The following is a 20,553-nucleotide window of genomic DNA, read 5'->3' on the forward strand; positions in this document are numbered from 1 at the left end:
TTCTCTGTCTCTTCTTCTTTTAATTATATTTAGGTGAAAAGTGAATTAAAAGGGAAGAGATGAAAGATACAATTTATTATGATCAAAGTCATTATCATTAATACAATTCTAAAACATTCTCTCTAATTCATGCTGATGTCATTTTCTTTTAACTTACTTTCATTATATATTAAAACATATATGTCGTTCGTGCTTTATATAATGCTTCTCTTATTCTAATTAGAAAATATTCATACAATAAATCAAACTACTGAGATGATAAATGAAATTTATACTCTTTATTTTGTCCATTTAATGGAATCCCTTGCAATTTTGTTGGAATAATCCTATAAAATATTCATTTTTCTTTTTTTCTGTCATGTATTTATTAGAAGACACTGCCACTTAAAAAACAGAAAGATGATCTCACTTCCTTCAAAAGATCAAAAATGAAATTTAAAGGACTAAAGTAGCAACCCATTTTTCTTTGTGCACAACTCATTAATTTTTATAATATAAATCAATTAAAGATTTTCTTAGCAAGTAAACTTTAAAATGCTTAATGATTAAATTATTAATTTATTTTAATATTAATATTTATGAAGTAATCAACATGAGAATATGCTATACTTATATATATATATATATTAGAAAAGATAGAATAAATAGCTGAATTATTTAGTAGGAAATATATTCACTTAAAGATTTGTCTATAATTCCATTGAAATCATTAACGTTTGGCATCTTCTGTGATTTGCTAAGAATATACGTATAGAAACATTTCTATTTTTGAGTTTAAAAGGATATGCAGCATTTATCTACTTTTCTTTTTGTATTGAAGCACAAACTGAAAAGTAACTACTTGCCTCAGATCACAGCAGCTGTGTCACCCAGATTGTAGCCCAGTGCATTTTCCATTTGAACATCCTTATTTCTCAGCTATTAAGCTTTATAAAAAATGTTTTATTCCCTTGAAGTTCTGCCCCACATTTATCTTTTGCATGAGGCAACTGACCCAAAAGGATATTCCAGAAATGTGTAGGTAAACCTCTCCTATGCATGCAAACATATTCACTTAATTCCCATCTCTGCTAGATATATCATTCTGTCTGTTTGTTTGGCTAAAATCATGACAGATCCCTTCTCATTTCTGATATTCACATTTCTGCTGTGAGTAATAAAATGCAAAATCATTGTTTCCCTGCCAGACACTAGCAAATGTCATATTAATCAGATTTCACTAAATTTTCTCTATTTTATGGTGACTCAAGGGAGATAGTTCAGGAAATAAAAACAATGTCAGAAACCTTAAGAAGATGTGGAAATATACTATCCTCCTTTTCAATAAAGTTGGTCTAGAAGTTTAAGGAAGCAATATTTAAAGAGAGAACTGCAAAGAATATGACAATATTGGGTATAATGAGCATAGACACTTAAACTAGGATCTGGTATCCCTCTGGCTGCACTAATAGCTCAAATTTTTCACATCCAGCTGCTTTGACCTATGAAGAAAGTCATACATTGATCTCCTGGGAATGAAGCAAAGTCGAGGCCAAAGCTCTGCTAAGATATAGACCATGAGGGATTTCTGGAAGCCATCCTTGGCATTCTCAGTAGCCTCCTAATTCTCCTCTATGGTGAATCTCTCTTGAGAATGACTATGTTCATCTTTGTATCCCATAGAAGACCTCAATGTTGACTTTTATAAAATAACCACTTCCATTAACCACAACTATTTAATAATTCATGAGTAATAGAAATAAATAGGAAATCTTACAAAAATAGAACGTTTAATCTAACATGCCCTTGATAAATAGACAGTGTATACAAATAACAGATTCTCAAAGCAATAAGGATCTAACCAATTAGTTAATGTGTTTGTTCTGAAGTTCATAATGACTTCATTAGACAATGAAACCTTGGTACTCTACATGATACACTAGCAAGGCAGAAGTCACTTAGAATTCAGTTCAGTTCAGTTCAGTTGCTCAGTCGTGTCCGACTCTTTGCGACCCCATGAACCGCAGCAAGCCAGGTCTCCCTGTCCATCACAAATTCCCAGAGTTTACTCAAACTCATGTGCATCGAGTTGGTAATGCCATCCAGCCATCTCATCCTCTGTTGTCCCCTTTGCCTCCTGCCCCCAATCCCTCCCAGCATCAGGGTCTTTTCCAATAAGTCAACTCTTCACATGAGGTGGCCAAAGTATTGAAGTTTCAGCTTCAGCATCAGTCCTTCCAATGAACACCCAGGACTGATCTCCTTTAGGATGGACTGGCTGGATCTCTTGCAGTCCAAGGGACTCTTAAGAGTCTTCTCCAACACCACAGTTCAAAAGCATCAATTTTTCGGCGCCCAGCTTTCTTTATAGACCAACTCTCACATCCATGCATGGCCACTAGAAAAACCATAGCCTTGACCAGACAGGTCTTTGTTGGCAAAGTAATGTCTCTGCTTTTTAATATGCTATCTAGGTTGGTCATAACTTTCCTTCCAAGGAGTAAGCCCCTTTTAATTTCATGGCTGCAATCACCATCTACAGTGATTTTGGAGCCCCCAAAAATAAAGTCAGCCACTGTTTCCACTGTTTCCCCATCTATTTGCCATGAAGTGATGGGACCAGATGCCATGATCTTAGTTTTCTGAATGTTAAACTTTAAGCCAACATTTTCACTCTCCTCTTGCACTTTCATCAAGAGGCTTTTTAGTTCCTCCTCACTTTGTGCCATAAGGGTGGTGTCATCTGCATATCTGAGGTTACTGATATTTCTCCTGGCAACCTTGATTCCAGCTTGTGCTTTCTCCAGTCCAGCGTTTCTCATGATGTCCTCTGCATATAAGTTAAATAAGCAGGGTGACAATATACAGCCTTGACACACTCCTTTTCCTATTTGGAACCAGACTGTTGGTCCATGTCCAGATCTCACTGTTGCTGCCTGACCTGCATATAGGTTTCTCAAGAGGCAGGTCAGGAGGTCTGGTATCCCATCTCTTTCAGAATTTTCCATAGTTTATTGTGATCCACACAGTCAAAGGCTTTGGCGTAGTCAATAAAGCAGAAGTAGATATTTTTCTGGAAGTCTCTTGCTTTTTTGATGATCCAGCGGATGTTGGCAATTTGATCTCTGGTTCCTCTGCCTTTACTAAAGCCAGCTTGAACATCTGGAAGTTCACGGCTCATGTATTGCTGAAGCCTGGCTTGGAGAATTTTGAGCATACTTTACTAGCATGTGAAATGAGTGCAATTGTGTGGTAGTTTGAGCATTCTTTGGAATTGCCTTTCTTTGGGACTGGAATGAAAACTGCCCTTTTCCAGTCCTGTGGCCACTGCTGAGTTTTCCAAATTTGCTGGCATATTCAGTGCAGCACTTTCACAGCATCAACTTATAGGATCTGAAATAGCTCAACTGGAATTCCATCCCCTCCAGTAGCTTTGTTCATAATGATGCTTTCTAAGGCCCACTTGACTTCACATTCCAGGATGTCTGGCTCTAGGTGAGTGATCACACCATCGTGATTATCTGGGTGGTGAAGATCTTTTTTGTGCAGTTCTTCTAAGTGCATACTAAAACAGGATTGGAGAAGTCTACATAGTGAATAGGAGGCCTGTGCACTGTGCTGGCATCTTCCAAATGCATCTGAGAGCTAAAAGAAAAAAATATAAATAACTTTAGTATTTCAATCATCTCATAACCAAGGAGATGACATTAGCAATAATAAATCCTTGTCCTACAGTCTCTTTAATTATATAAATGATTTAATTCAATTCTTTTCCTCCTGTCTCATGTGAATATTAGTGTGTTGATTGGGAAATGTTGGGGACTGAGAATTAGTATGAAGATTCTATAGATTCAGATGACTCAAAAGCTGAATTTGGAAACATCACATAGGTTCCCTTGCCAAGAGAAGGATCCATCTCCCTCGGTTTCATGAAGCTGGCCATGCATTGTTTAGGGACCTTGTCATTACCTCACATGAAGGAGCTTTTTGCCTCGTGTGAGCATTTGTCATTCCTAAATCATTTTTAACCTTATAGCACATAGACATGTCTGAAATTATCCAGGAGATGGTAAACATGAAAAAACTAAAAGTAGCTTTATATATAAAAATTTTCACAATTTTTTTTTTTGCATTTTTGCAAACTTTAAAAATTTTTTATTGAAGTTTAATTGCTTCACAGAATTTTGTTATTTTCTGTCAAACCTCAACATGAATCAGCCATAGGTATACATATATCTCCTCCCTTTTGAACCTCCCTCCCCTCTCCCTCCCCACCCCACTCCTCTGGGTTGATACAGAGTCCCTGTTTGAGTTTCCTGAGCCAGACAGCAAATTCCTGTTGGCTATCCATTTTATAGGGTAATATAAGTTTCCATGTTACTCTTTCCATACATCTCACCCTCTCCTCACCTCCCTCCATGTCCATAAGTCTATTCTCTATGTCTGTTTCTCCATTGCTGCCCTGTAAATAAGGTCTTCAGTACCATTCTTCCAGATTCCATATATATGTGTTAAAATATATTTCTCTTTCTCTTTCTGACTCATATCACTCTGTATAATAGGTTCTAGATTCATCCAGCTCATTAGAACTGACTCAAATGTTTTTCGTTCAGTGCCTGATAATATTCCATTGTGTACGTGTACCACAACTTTATCCATTCATCTGTTAATAGACATCTAGGTTGCTTCCATGTTCTAGCTATTGTAAATAGTGCTGCAATGAACTATGGGACACATGTGTTTTTTTCAATTTTGGTTTCCTCAGGGTATATGCCTAGGAGTTGGATTGCTGGATCATATGGTGGTTCTATTCCTAGTTTTTTTTTTTTTTTTAAGGAATCTCCATACCATCTTCCATGGCTGTATCGATTTACATTACCACTAGCAGTACAAGAGTGTTCCCTTTTCTCCACACCCTCCCCAGCATTTATTGTTTGCAGACTTTTTGATGATGGCCATTCTGACCAGTGTGAGGTGATATCTCATTGCAATTTTGATTTGCATTTTTCTAATAATGAGCGATGTTGAGCATCTTTTCAAGTGTTTGTTATCCATTTGTATGTCTTCTTTGGAGAATGTCTGTTTAGGTCTTTTCCCCACTTTTTGATTGGGTTGTTTGTTTTTCTGGCATTGAGTTGTATGAGCTGCTTGTATATTTTGGAAATTAATCTTTTGTCAGTTGTTTCATTTGCTATTATGTTCTCCCATTCTGAGGGTTGTCTTTTCACCTTTCTTATAGTTTCCTATAAGAAAATGATGTGAGGAGCTGACTCATTTGAAAAGACCCTGATGTTGGGAAATATTGAAGGCAGGAGGAGAAGGGGATGACAGAGGATGAGATGTTAGATGGCATCACCTACTCAATGGACATGAGTTTGCGTAAACTTGGGGAGTTGGTGATGGACAGGGAGGCCTGGCGTGCTGCAGTTCATGGGATAACAAAGAGTCAGACATGAGTGAGCAACTGAACTGAACTGAACTGATAGTTGCCTTTGCTGTGCAAAAGCTTTTAAGTTTAACCAGGTCCCACTTGTTTACATTTGTTTTTACTTCTGTTACTGTAGGAGGTGAGTCATAGAGGATCTTGCTTTAATTTATGTCACTGAGTGTCTGCCTATGTTTCCCTCTGAGTTTAATAGCTTCTGGTCTTACATTTAGATCTTCAATCCTTTTTGAGTTTATCTTTGTATGTGGTGTTAGGAAGTGTTCTAGTTTCATTCTTTTACATGTAGCTGTCCAGTCTCCCCAGTACCATTTATTGAAGAGGCTGTCTTTGCCCCATTGTATAGTCTTGCCTCCTTTGTAAAAAATAAGGTACCCATAGGTGCATGGATTTATTTCTGGGCTTTCTATCTTGTTCCCTTTGTCTATATTTCTGTTTTTGTGCCAGTACCATACTGTCTTGATGACTGCAGCTTTGTAGTATAATCTGAAGTCAGGAACATTGATTCCTTCAGCTCCATTCTTCATTCCCAAGACTGGCTATTCTGATTCTTTTGTACTTCCATATGAATTGTGAGTTTTTTGTTCTAATTCTGTGAAAAATGCCATTGGTAATTTGTTAGGGATCATATTGAATCTGTAGATTGCATTTGGCAGTATAGTCATTTTCACAATATTGTTTCTTCCTACCCAGAAACATGGAATATCTCTCCATCTGTTTATGTTGTCTTTGATTTCTTTCATCAGTGTCTTATAAGTTTCTGTGTACAGTTTTTTTGTCTCCTTAGGTAGGTTTATTCCTAGATAGTTAATTCTTTTTGTTGCAGTGGTGAATGGGACTGATTCCTTAAATTCTATTTATGAATTTTCATTCTTAGTATGTAGAAATGCAAGTGATTTCTGTGTATTAATTTTGTATCCTGCAACTTTGCTAAATTCGCTGATTAGCTCTAGCAATTTTCTGGTACTCTCTTTAGGGCTTTCTATGTACAGTATCATGTCATCTGCAAACAGTGAGAATTTTACTACTTCTTTTCTGATCTGGGTTCCTTTTATTTCCTTTTCTTCTCTGATTGCTGTAAACAGGACTTTCCAAACTATGTTGAATAATAGTGGTGAAAGCGGACACCCTTGTCTTGTTCCTGATCCTTTATTAATGATGACAATGAAACCAAACCAGACAAAACACAGCAACAGGAAAGGGACGTAGATTATCTTTGGCCTCTGAAATACTGGGATTCAAAACTCTTCTCACTTATAAACAAGCCCAGCTCCAGAGGATCACTGGCTGGGCTCACCAGACAAGTGGGGAACAAGTGCATTGGGTTTGAGGAGTTTTCAAAGAGCAGGTGCAAAGTGTTACAAGGCCTGTTTCTCCCTGGCAGGGCAAAGATGAAGTCATAGGAAGGAACACATTGGAAACGGGAATATGGCAGAGATCTTGCTCTTCAGTTCTCCTCCCAGAGGCACCAGAAAGAGAGACAGCATTGAGGCCTGCTCCTGTGACTGGCAGGAGGCCAGTGGTTCACATGCACAGGACTCAGGACAATTCCGGCAAAGCTGGGAACCCGCAGAGGAGGTCTGTGAGCTCCAGGGAGACTCACTGTGGATTTAAACTATAATCCAACCATCAGATAATAGAGTGGTTGTCTTTTCAAGGCCATAAAAATGTTGATGGAGAGAATCCCATCAATTTTATGTTTTCTTTCCTTTTTAAAATTATTTTTATTGAAATAGAATTGACATATAACATTGCATTAGTTTCAGGTGTACAACATAATGATTAGATATTTGTATAAATCACAAAATAATCACCAAAATAGGTCTAGTTAACATCCCACCACCACAGATAGTTACAATCATTGTTTGTGGAGAGAACTTTTAAGATCTACTCTCTTAGCAACTTTCAAATACATAACACAGAATTATTAGCTATAGTCACCATGCTTTACATGATGCTAGATTATTTTAACTTATTGCTGATTTATTTTACTATAACTATGGGAATGAATTCTCATGGCATCGAGAAAAAGAAACATAATTTTATATCATGCTGAATTTACTGAAATGAGTGCACTTATCAAAAATTCTGGATTTTCCATGTCACCTGGGGTAGATGGGCGAAATACCATTGGATTCTCAGGTGATTAATACACTTCAATTTCAAATTAACTTATTACAAAAGAAGTTGAAATAGCATAAGTTCCTTTATAAAAAGTAGTTTTAAACATATAGATTAAAGAGACAGATAGATTGGAATTTATTCAGCATATTCAAAGCTGTTGATTGGGGAAGGAGAGGGTGACATGATATGAGAGAATAACATGGGGAACTCAAAGACAGTGCTCTGTGACAACCTAGCAAGGTGGGATGGGGAATGGAGGTGGGTGGGAGGTTCAAGAACGAGGGGCATATGTATACCTAATGCTGATTCATGGTGATGTATGGCAAAAGACATCACAATATTATAAAATAATTATTCTCTAATTTAAAAAAATATAGCTGTTCATTAACAGAACAAACTTTATTCTCTAAGATGTCCAGAGTTGACACAAGTGTGTCTTTCCAGTGTCTTTTTTAACAGAGGAAAAAAGGACATGGGGTTGACCATTAAAGTGGGAAATGCTGCTATTGAAATATCTGTTAAACATTTCTCCTAACGTTGTCCTTTAAGTCTTGGTTTCAAGAATCCTTTACACACATTTCCAGCTGAGGTTAAATAAGGTAATGCTCTCCTTTCTTTTTTCAGCTCTTATATCTTAAACACAGTCCCTTTTCATGATCTATCTCATGCCATAATTTTTACATTTTTGTATATTTGTTGGTGATTTTATTGCTTAAAATGGTCCTCAAAGACCAGTCTTAAGGTATTATTTCTTAAGAGCATGTACATTAATATAATCCATTATTGAAAACACTGGTAAAAAGCAGATTCTATGAGAAACTTTGAAAGCACATGAATTGCTATGCTCAGTGGAGATATAAGTTATTGGTTAACATTGTCTTAAGAAGTATTTGTTCTCAGTACTGTACTGGTTTGCTCAGTGCTCTTCAAAAAATTCATGTCCGTCTGGAGTCTGAAGCCTTGACCTTATTTAGAAATAGGATCTTTGCATATGTAAGGAAGCTAAGATGAGGACTTATACATTAATTTTCCATGTAGCTTTATTTAGCGACAGGTTGTCCATTATGTGTAATTTTAAATGTCACTGTGGTTTACAGATAAACATCAGATAAAAGCTATTGTGACATTTATAATTAAGCATGAGTGTGTTTATGTCACATTAGTCAAGTTCTCTTTAATAGTCTCTTTTTTCAGTATGTTCTGTGTATTACTTAATCATATACTATGAATAACTTCATTTGTCTCCCAAAGAAACAGCAAAAATAATTTAAAATTCTTTGTTCAGGATTTCTATTAAGATCATTAAATGATCCCAGGTTTCATTTAATTTAAGCTATATATTTTATTGAGCTCCTGGATTAAGAAGCAACATAATATAAATCTCAAAAACTTAATGTGGATGGAATATTATAGACATCTTTTCAGATCAAAGCAGTGAGCAAAAAAATTCTGGGGAAGAATATTGCTTATATCGGACAAGAGAAAGGGAATCTGAGATTTCAAAAACAATGTAGAATTCTCATACATTTTAGTAAGAAGTGAAAATTAGGTAGAAAGCTATCTTTGCCACCTCTATATTCTCAGAAAAAGTGTCAAAAATAATTATTGAATGAATCAGTGGTATGTCAACATTCAATGGAAATATATAAAAGCCTTAGGATAAGCCTGACATCTCTTATAGTTTAGAATAATTGATACCTTATAGTGTAGAATAATTGATACCTTGACATCAATTAATAATTGATAGTATAGAATAATGGATGTCTTAAACATCACAATGAATTTTTCATGTTTTCTTTATGATTTGAGAAAAACCCACTTTTTCATGGGGCTTCCCTGGTGGCTCAGTTGGTAAAGAAGCCACCTGCAATGCAGGAGACCAGGGTTCTATCCCTGGGTCGGGAAGATCCACTAGAGAAGGGAATGGCAACCCACTTCAGTATTCTTGCCTGCAGAATTCCATGGACAGAGGAGCCTGCTGAGCTGCAGTCCATGGGGTTGCAGAGAGTCAGGCACAACTGAGCAGCTAACACTTTCACTTGTTCACAACCTAGTCTGTTGCCACTTAAGACCTGCTTATCTCTACTGCTTGGTTACTGTTTCTACTCCTAATGAAGTTATGGATTACTATGAAAATGTACATCTTTCTATATATTTTCCTGCTCCGATTTCAGGCCACTCTCACCTAAATATTTTATTTGAAACTATTTACTAATTTGGACCACTGTTTAGTGGTTGGTGTCTTGAGACCAATCTCCATTGTGCCTTTTGTTTTTTCATCAATTAATCCCCCTGAGTCCATTGTAATAGAGCAGATAAAAGTATGGCTAACTTGAATATTACTTCTGCATAAAAATTTGTATCATCTTGCTCACCAAGCTTGAAGACACTACATCAGCTTTCATTTCAATTATATGAAGTACTAAGATAATACTTCTTTAAGAGACAATAGTTAGGAAATAATCCTGGGAACTGAGATCTTTGGAGAAGCTTGCTTTACTATTTAGAAGTGTCTTGATACATACCCTTTTTGTAAACATTGTGGAGGGGAGTCTTACAGTTATTCTTCATTATTGATATTTTGGTTATTTGGTTACAAATATATGATGACAGAAGGGAAACAGATTGCAAAAGATTTTGAAAAATCCCAAAGTACTTAGTTGAAGGAAATTAAAGCTATTAGAAGTGATATTGACTAACCAGCCATTATTTACCATAAAAGTAAGTACTTCTTTAATAGCTTTTTATAAAAATTGGCCTTAATAGTATATAATTATGCTTATACAAGTAATCTCAATTATGTACTATGTATAAATAAAATTAAACCACACAGTTTATATGCAATATATAAAGAAAATTTTGAAGCTACTATTTAATAGTTTTATGCAACATTTTTATTCATTATAGCATAAATATTTTGTGATTAACAGGACTTCCATGATTTTTTGTGTTCTTGTCTACATATCTTTCTATAATCATTTTTAATGTAATAAATATCAAGATACCATGTAATTATTTTTGTACATTATTCAAAATAATACACTTGATGTGTTTTAGCAATTACAGATATTCTTTAAATACGAGCTTTGCACATTTTATATATAGGGAAAGTTAGCGTTCATCATATAAAGGCAAAAGACAAAAAAAAAATGCTTATTTTATGACCAGAAGGAGAAGACTGAAAGTGGGACTATATCCCTCCCAGAAATTTTATAGGTAAAAAATCTAAGTAAGTTTATTAACATATTGAATTAATTGGCTGACACTGAGAAAATAGTATTTTTTGAAATCTCTGAAACCTCTGAAGACTATAGAAAACACATGAAGGCATTGCAGTCTTTCTAGACATAAACTATTAAAAAGAATTAGATGACAGCACATCTCAAGTTTTAGTGGAAAATAATATTAAATAAGGATCAAATAACTAAACAAACTGTATAGTATCAAGAGTTATTATACAAACAAAAATAAGAGGAAAGAAGCAAAATAGAAAAAATAAAAATTTGCATGACACAGAAAGCAGTAAAAGTGTATCTTCAATGATATTGGAGTATACTGGAGGTAAGCTCTCAGTTTTATTTGAAGTTTTGAAGTCAGAGATTTGAGCCTCCTTTTCTCTTTTTTCAGGAATATATTGAAGCATTCAGAAGATTTTTTTTTTTTACTGATCTGTGTGGGAGAACAATGAAGGAAGTACAGGATAGTGAATTAATACATGACATAATAAATTGCAAAACTTTAAAAGTCTTTTGTTACTATATACTACTAAAACACTTTCCCCTAAAAGTACAAGGAAGCAATATTGTGTATGTACGTGTGTGTGTGTTTCTTTGCTGGTGCCATTTTTTTTTTTTTTTTAATTTCTTCATCTGTTTTATAGCTAACACAAAGAATATCATTATAATAAAGGTAAATAATGAGAAATTACACTGAAGTAACCGAGTTTATCCTTCTTGGATTGACAAATGATCCACAGTGGCAGGTTGCACTGTTCCTATTTCTTCTTGCTACCTACATGCTAAGCGTGACTGGGAACCTGGTCATCATCACCCTCACCCTTTCAGATCCCCGTCTGCAGACTCCAATGTATTTCTTCCTTCGAAACTTCTCATTTCTAGAAATATCATTCACATCTGTCTGCATCCCCAGATTCCTTGTCGCGATCATGACCGGAGACAGAACCATTTCTTATAACGGTTGTGTGGCTCAGCTGTTTTTCTTCATCTTCTTGGGGGTGACAGAATTTTACCTCCTGGCTGCCATGTCCTATGACCGCTATGTGGCCATCTGCAAACCTCTACATTACACCACGATCATGAGCAGTGGAGTCTGTATACTTCTTGTCTTTAGCTCCTGGCTTGCAGGATTCCTGATCATCTTTCCACCAATAATCCTGCTCCTGCGATTGGATTTCTGTGCCTCCAATGTAATTGATCATTTCATCTGTGATGCTTCTCCCATCCTGCAGCTTTCTTGCACAAGCACTCGCTTTCTAGAACTCATGGCATTAATTTTAGCTGTGGTAACACTCATGGTCACTCTAACATTGGTTATTCTCTCCTACACATATATTATCCAGACAATTCTGAGAATTCCTTCCACGAGTCAAAGGAACAAAGCCTTTTCCACGTGTTCCTCCCACATGATAGTTGTCTCTCTGTCTTATGGCAGCTGCATCTTCATGTACATTAAGCCTTCGGCAAGGGAAAGGGTGACTCTAAGCAAAGGAGTGGCTGTGCTCAATACCTCAGTGGCTCCTCTTTTGAATCCTTTTATATACACCCTACGAAATCAGCAAGTGCAGCAAGCCTTCAAGAGCATGGTCCAGAGAATGGCCATTTCTTCAAATAAGTGAATGCGATCATATTAAAAAAATTACCTCTAAAAAGAAAGCTGAATGAAAACCTCTCTGCCTCTCTCTACATAAATTCTTTCAACACCTCATTTCGTTCTTTCAGTTAGACAGATGTATACATCATCAATGCCCGTTTTTCTTATTAGCCTAAAATCAAGGTCCTAACTCTTTTAAGTTACATGAGAAAGATCAGTTTTCACCCATGTAACAGAATTTTAGATGTTAGTAATCTCCATTGTTTCTCATATCAAAGAAAGATAGATTTGGCAGCCTTACAAAAACAGAGATTGTATTAAGAAGTTTACTAGAAATCACATATAGAAATAAAATCTATTTTATGTGAAATAAAAATATGTATCTTAATTAAAATGTCATATGTCACCAAGAAAACATGTTATAATATTTAGAAGCATGATTAAAATATCTCCTTGAATTTATTAATAAAATAATTAAAGCATGTTGGAAAATAAAATAGAAATTTAATATAGAATATGCTGTCAGTATCATTAAATTTGCTATTTGAAATGCGGCTATATTTATTTTTCATTATTTTCCCCAGAAAATAAAAGCAATTTCTTTGCAGTAGAAGGGATAAACTTTATCTTATTTTTCCTTTGATAATATCTCCTGAAAATTAGATCCTTTAACTGAAGATTAACTTATTTTTGCCAACCATATTTGAAAAGGAAAACTGTGTTCTCTGAAGGCAAATTAAGCTATCCTGATAAAATTCATATTTATATTCAGACTCTTTCAATTCATTCAGGAATGTTCTCTTCTACAGACATGAAGAACATGGTAAACTCAGAATCTAGAATGGTGTGAGACACTGACACTTTGGAGGGTATCTTGGAAATGGCAATATATTAAATTTTTTTACCTTAGTTTTCCTTTATTAGCAAATCTACAATATTTGCTTTCTCTTCCCATTGTCTTTTTCACAGAAGTTTCTATCTCCCTCATTCATAGCCAAGAAAATGATCCTGGGAGTTAGTATTTGATAACTGCAAAAATGTGTCAAAGCTTGTTTCCTGTAGTTAATGAGCCCCTCAACTTCAATGTTTCAATAAGAAAATTGGTTGCCTTCGGATAGTAGTTATGTCTAACTAGATGCAGAATAAGAGGATTTGACTTTGGTGTCTTGATTTCCAGCTTGGCCTGATTAAAGTACTACTCTTGGTTAATGTAAAGAAGCTCCAATACTTTGGCCACCTGATTTGAACAGGTGACTCATTGGAAAAGACCCCGATGCTGGGAAAGATTGAAGGCAGAAGGAGAAGCGGGTAACAGAGGATGAGATGGTTGGGTGGCATCACCAATTCAATAGACGTGAACTTAGGCAAACTCTGAGAGATGGTGAGGGACAGAGAATCCCGGCATGCTGCAGTGCAAGTGGTCGCAAAGAGTCAGACGTGACTTGGCAACTGAACAACAACAAAGAGCTCTATATATTTCCTAAGTCCATGATAAAATATCTTTTCTAATTGGTGATAGAGAAATGTGATTACCATTAAGCTCTCTCCTATTCTTAAATTATACTCTTATGGAATGGATTACTTTTTTTCAAACAGAATTAATATAATATTACCACAAAATGAAAACTAAATGATAATTTTCTTTGATTATGAGTTATTGGGGCAATGTGTAAAGAAATAATACAAGTTTGCCTTTAGAAAACTATGCCAAGTAAGCAGAAGTGCAAAAGTGAAAATTACGAGTGTGGACCTGGACCTGGAAAGTCTTATATTAAGCAAAATAAGACAGAGACAGTTACTGTATGATAACTGTGAAAATCTAAAAAATATGTGAAATCAAAAATTTTTAAAAAATGAATGAAACAAACCAGAGAAAAAAGATTCACAGGTGTAAAAAATAAATTAGTGGTTAATAAGTTAGTGAGGAAATGAATGTTCACAGGGGCAAAATAGGGAAAGTGGTTAAAGAGATGCAAATTACTTGCATAATTTGTATAAGTATAAAATAGATAAGCTACAAGAATACATAGTATAATACAACAAATGTAGCCAATCTTTTATAATTACTATAAATGGAATATAGTACTAAAAAATTGTGAATCAGCATGTTGCACACATGAAATTTACATAATATTTCAAATCAACTGTGTCTCTATTTTTAAAAATGCATTTTTAAATGTGAAAAGTCTAAATATCTCTAAATAAATAAACATTTTAAATGAAAAGAAGTTAAAAAAAAAACAAAGTTAAATCCATGCTAAAAATGAAATCATTAATATAGTTCAATTTATGAAAGAGGGTTAAAAATGGGTGAAAAGACAAAGGAGGAAATGCCTAACAGCATAGGAAGACTATTAATTTTTACTGTCAATAAGGATGTAGGCAAATAATGAAATGAAGTTAATTATCATTTGAAATAACATTCAGAGATATTTGACAGTCTGTTTTTCCCCTTTAAGTGGCTTAAAAGACTAATAGACAACTCTCCTAATGGAAAAAAGAAAGGAAAAGTCGTTTGTATTACTGAACTCCTAGTGAAGTTAAACAAGATGTTAGGGGAGAAAATACAGATTAATACAATCAAAAGTGAAAAAGAAGTGATTGCTACTGATCTCATGCATATTAAATATTAAAAAGCTTTATAATGATGCAAAGGAACTGACCAAAACCATCACCAAGGAATAGAAATGCAAAAAGTCAAAGCAGTTGTCTGAGGAGGCCTTATAAATAGCTGAGAAAAGAAGAGAAGTGAAAAGCAGAAGAAAAAGGGAAAGATATACCCAACTGAATGGAGAGTTCCAGAGAATAGTAAGGAGAAATAAGAAAACATTCATAGGCAAACAATGCAAATAAATAGAGGAAAATAATAGAATGAGAATACTAGAGATTTCTTCAAAAAAATTAGAGATACCAAGAAATGCTTCATGCAAAACTGGGCACAGTAAAGGACAGAAATAGCAAGGATATAGCAAAAGCAAAAGAGATCAAGCAAGAATATACAGAAGAAACATACAAAAAAGTTCTTAATTACCTGGATAGCCATGACGGTGTGGCTAGACACCTAGAGGCAGATATCCTGGAGTGAGAAGTCAAGTGGGCTTTAGGAAGCATTATCATAAAGAAAGCTAATGGGGGTAATGGAATTCCAACTGAACTATTTCAAATCCTAAAAGATGCTGCTGCTAAAGAGCTGCACTAAATATGCCAGCAAATTTGGAACTCTGCAGTGACCACAGGACAGGAAATGGCCAATTTTCATGCCAATCCTAAAGAAAGGCAATGCCAAAGAATATTCAAACTACCAGACAATTGCACTCATTTCACATGCTAGCAAGATTATCCTAAAAATCCTTCGAGTTGGACTTCAGGAGTATGAGAAATAAGAACTTCCAGGTGTACAACTAGATTTTGGAAAGGCAAAGGAACCAGAAATCAAATTGCCGGTATCCACTGGATCATAGAAAAGGCAAGAGAATTCCAGAAAATTATCTACTTCTGCTTCACTGAGGACAATAAAGCCTTTGACTGTGTGGATCACAAGAAACTGTGTAAAAGTCTTAAAGAGAAAGGACTACCAGACAACCTTACCTGTCTCCTGAGAAGACTGTATGCAGGACAAGAAGCAATAGTTAGAACCATACATGGAACAAAAGACTGGTTCCAAATTGGGAAAGGAGTACATCAAGACTGTGTATTGTCAGCCTGCGTATTTAACTTCTATGCAGAGTACATCATGCGAAAAACTGGGCTAGATGACTCACAGGCTGGAATCAAGATTGCCAGGGGAAATACCACCATCCTCAGATATGTAGATGATAGCACTTTAACGGGACAGAGAGAAGAGGAATTAAAGATCCTCTTGGTGAAAGTGAAAGAAAAGAGTGAAAAGAAAAGAGTGAATGCTGGCTTAAAACTCAGCATTCAAAAAACTAAGATCATGGCATCTGGTCCCATCCCTTCATGGCAAATAGATAGGGATACAATGGAAACAGTGACAGATTTTATTTTCTTGGGCTCCAAAATCGCTGCAGATGCTGACTGCAGCCATGAAATTAAAAGGCACTTGCTCTTTGGAAGGAAAGCTATGATAAACCTAGATAGCATATTAAAAAGCAGACATTACTTTGCCAACAAATGTCCATATAGTCAAAGCTATGGTTTTTCCAGTAGTCGTGTACGGATGTGAGAGGTGGACAATAAAAAAATGGCTGAGCACCAAAGAATTGATGCCTTTGAACTGTGGCATTGGAGAAGACTCTTGAGAGTCCCTTGGACAGCAAGGAGATCAAATCAGTCAATCCTAAAGACATCAACCCTGAATATTCACTGGAAGAACTGATGCTGAAGCTGAAGCTTCGATACTTTGACCACCTGACGTGAAGAGCTGACTCATTGGAAAAGAGTCTGATGTTGGGAAATGTTGAGGGCAGGAGGAGAAGGGGTCAAGAGAAAGAGATTGTTGGATGGTATCACTGACTTGACGGACATCAATTTGAGCAAACTCTGGGTGATGATGAAGGACAGGGAAGCCTGGCTTGCTGCAGTCTATGGGGGTCCCAAAGAGTCACAAACAAGTGAGCAACTGAACAACAGCAGCCTTATTTCTGGTCCAACCCTCAAATCCATACATGACTACAGGAAAAATCATAGCTTTGACAATAGAGACCTATGCCTGCAAAGTTACGTCTTTGACTTTTAATACACTGTTTAGGTGTGTCATAGCTTTTCTTCCAAGGAGTAAGTGTCTTTCAAACTCATGGCAGCAGTAACCATCTGCAGTGATTTTGCTGCCCAAGAAAATAATATCTGACAATGCTTCCTTTTTTTTTTTTTAAATCCCTTCTATATTTACCAGGAAGATTTTGGGACCAAATGCCATAATATTATTTTCTTCAATGTTGAGTGTTTTTACTTTTTTCTTTTAATTAGTTTATTTTTTATTGAAGGATAATTGCTTTACAGAATTTTGCTGTTCTCTGACAAACCTCAACATGAATCACCCATAGGTATACATATATCCCCTCCCTTTTAAACCTGCCTCCCCTCTCCCTTCCCATCCCACCTCTCTTGGTTGATACAGAATCCCTGTTTGAGTTTCCTCAGCCATACAGCAAATTCAGCTGGCTATCTATTTTACATATGGTAATGTAAGTTTCCATGTTACTCTTTCCATACATCTCACCCTCTCCTCACCTCCCCCATGTCCATAAGTCTATTCTCTATGTCTGTTTCTCCACTGTTGCCCTGTAAGTAAATTCTGCAGTACTATTTTTCTAGATTCTGTATATATGTGTTAGAATACGATATTTATCTTTCTCTTTCTGACTCACTTCACTCTGTATAATTGGTTCTAGGTTCATCCACCTCATTAGAACTGACTCAAAATGTGTTCCTTTTTATGACTGAGTAATATTCCATTTAGTACATATACCACCACTTCTTTATCCATTCATCTATCGATGGACATCTAGGTTGTTTCCATGTTCTAGCTATTGTAAATAGTGCTGCAATGAGCAATAGGATACATGTGTCTCTTTCAATTTTGGTTTTTTTAGGTTATATGCCTAGGAGTGGGATTGCTGGATCATATGGTGGTTTTATTCCTAGCTTTTTAAGGTATCACCATACCATCTTCCATACTGGCTGTATCAGGTTTTAAGCTAGCTTTTTCACTCTCCTGTTTCACCCTCAACAGGAGGCTCTTTAGTTCACTTCCTGCCACTAGAGTGATATCATCTGCATATCTGAGGTTGTTGATATTTCTCCAAGAAATCTTGATTCCAGGTTGTGATTCATCCAGCCCGACATTTCACATGATGTACTCTTCATGGAAGTTAAAAAAAAAAAAAAAAACAAACAGGACGACAGTACAACCTTATACTATTTCTCAATTTTGAACCACTTATTCCATGTCCAATTCTAATAGTTGCTTCTTGACCACATATAGATTTCTCAGGAGATAAGTAACATAGTCTGGTATTCCCATCTCTTTAAGAATTTTCCCCAGTATGTTGTAATCCACAGAGTCAAAGGTTTTAGCATGGTCAATAGAGCAGAAGTACATATATTTCTGGAATTCCCTTGCTGTTTCTAACATCCAACAGACATTGGCAATTTGATCTGCTTCCTCTGTCTTTTCTAAACTCAGACTGTACATATGAAAGTTCTCATTTCTCATACTGCTGAAGTCTAGCTTGAAGGATTTTGCTATCATGTGTAATGAGTGAAATTATATGGCAGCTTGACATTCTTTGTCATTGTTTGTCTTTGGAACTGGAATGAAAACTGACCTTTTCCAGTCCTATGGCCACTACTGAGTTTTCCAAATTTTCTAACATATTGAGTGTAGCCCTTTAACAGTGCCATCATATAAGATTTGTAATAGCTCAACTGGAATTCCATCACTTCCACTAGTTTACTTCATAGTAATAATTCCTAAGGCCCACTTGACTTCACACTCCAGGATGTCTGGCTCTAGGTGAGTGACCACACCTTCATGGTTATTTTAAGACATTGTTAAGGCATTTTTTGTATATTTCTTTTGTGTATTCTTGCCACCTCTTCTTAATCTCTTCTGCTTTGATTAGGTCCTTACCATTTCTGTCCTTTATCGTGTCCGTCTTTGATTGAAATATTCCCTTGATCTCTCCCAATTTTCTTGAAGAGATCTCTAGTCATCCCCATTCTTTTATTTTCCTCTACTTCTCTGCATTGTTCACTTAATGAGGTTTTCTTTTCTTTCTTTTCTTTTCTCTGAAACTCCACATTCAGTTGGGTATATCTTTTCTTTTCTCCCTTGCTTTTCATTTTTCTTTTTTTCTCAACTATTTGTAAAGCCTCCTCATACAACCACTCCCCTTCTGCATTTTTTTTTTTTTCCTTTGAGATGGTTTTGGTCACTGACTTCTATACTATGTTAGGAACCTTTGTCCAAGTTCTTCAGGCACTCTATCAGATCTAATTCCTTGAATCTAAGGGATTAGAATGAAAAGATGTTAGGCATCGCTGTCCTTAGAGAGTTGCAAATTATATCAATAATGAGCTATCTGTATGCACATTTTATGACCTATCTGTAAAGCATTAACAACACCAATTGCTAGAGATAATGCAGGTAACAGGAAGTCTGATATTTTCACTCACTGTGAATGGTAACACAAAATGATGTAGTCACTTTAGGAGACATTTCTCAGCTTTGTAAAAAACTATACCTATGCCTGACTCATGTATGGCAGAAACCAACACAATATTGTAAAGCAATTATTTCCAATTAAAAATAAAAAATTAAAAATTAAAAGATATGGGGAGTTTCTAAGTTATCTTGTTGCCCAGTGGTTAAGATTCTGGGCTTTCACTGCCATGGCCCAGGTTCAGTCCCCATGGGGGAACTGATATCCCAATGTCAAAAAGAATAGAAGAATCTAAGTATGGTCTTCCACATAATCCTGCAATTGCAGTTCCAGATACTTACCCAATTGATTTGAAAGCTCAAGTCTACACAAAAACTGAATTCAAATAGTTCCTAGAAGCTTTATTTATAATCACCAAAAACTGGAAGTATTCAAGATGCTTCTACATAGGGAAATGGATGGAAAAAAAGTGGTTCATCTATATATTCAATGAAAGAAAGTAATGAGTTATCAAAGTGTGAAAAGACATGGGTGAACCATAAATCAACATTTCTAATTGAATGAAACCAGTTTGAAAAGGCAACATACTGTATGATTTCAGTTATATGATATTCTAGAAAAACCAAAACAATACATGATGTAAAAAGATCAGTGGCTGTCAAGGATTGTTGAGAAATAGAGAGGACTACATAGGTGACATGAATGGGGACTTTAAGGCAAACAAACTATTTTGTTTAATATTGTCATGATGAAGTCATGGTCCTATGCATTTGTCAAAATTCATAGAAAATTAATTCCAAAGAATAAAGCTTGGGCTTCCCTGGTGGTCCAGTGGTTAACAATCCAACTGACAATATAGAGAACACCTATTCGATGCTGGTCTAAAAGGATCCGCATGCCACAGAGCAACTAAGCCTATGTATCACAACTACTGAGCCCGTGGCCTAGAGCCTGTGCTCCACAAAAGAAGCCCCTGCAGTGAGGAGCCTGTGCACACAACTAAGAGAGTGATTTTCTCTCATCACAACTAGAGAAAGCCCTCCTGCAGAA

At 35.8% G+C, this 20,553-nt stretch overlaps 1 protein-coding gene across 1 annotated transcript; it reads left to right on the forward strand.

Moving 5' to 3' along the window:
• Positions 1-11,462: 11,462 nt before the first annotated feature.
• LOC122680402 (olfactory receptor 6C75) lies at positions 11,463-12,401 on the forward strand. Its single transcript, XM_043881727.1, has one exon. The coding sequence runs from the start codon at positions 11,463-11,465 to the stop codon at positions 12,399-12,401; it is 939 nt and encodes a 312-aa protein (XP_043737662.1).
• Positions 12,402-20,553: the final 8,152 nt, after the last annotated feature.

Source organism: Cervus elaphus, chromosome 22 (genome assembly GCF_910594005.1).
Source record: "Cervus elaphus chromosome 22, mCerEla1.1, whole genome shotgun sequence".
NCBI classification, from domain to species: domain Eukaryota; kingdom Metazoa; phylum Chordata; class Mammalia; order Artiodactyla; family Cervidae; genus Cervus; species Cervus elaphus.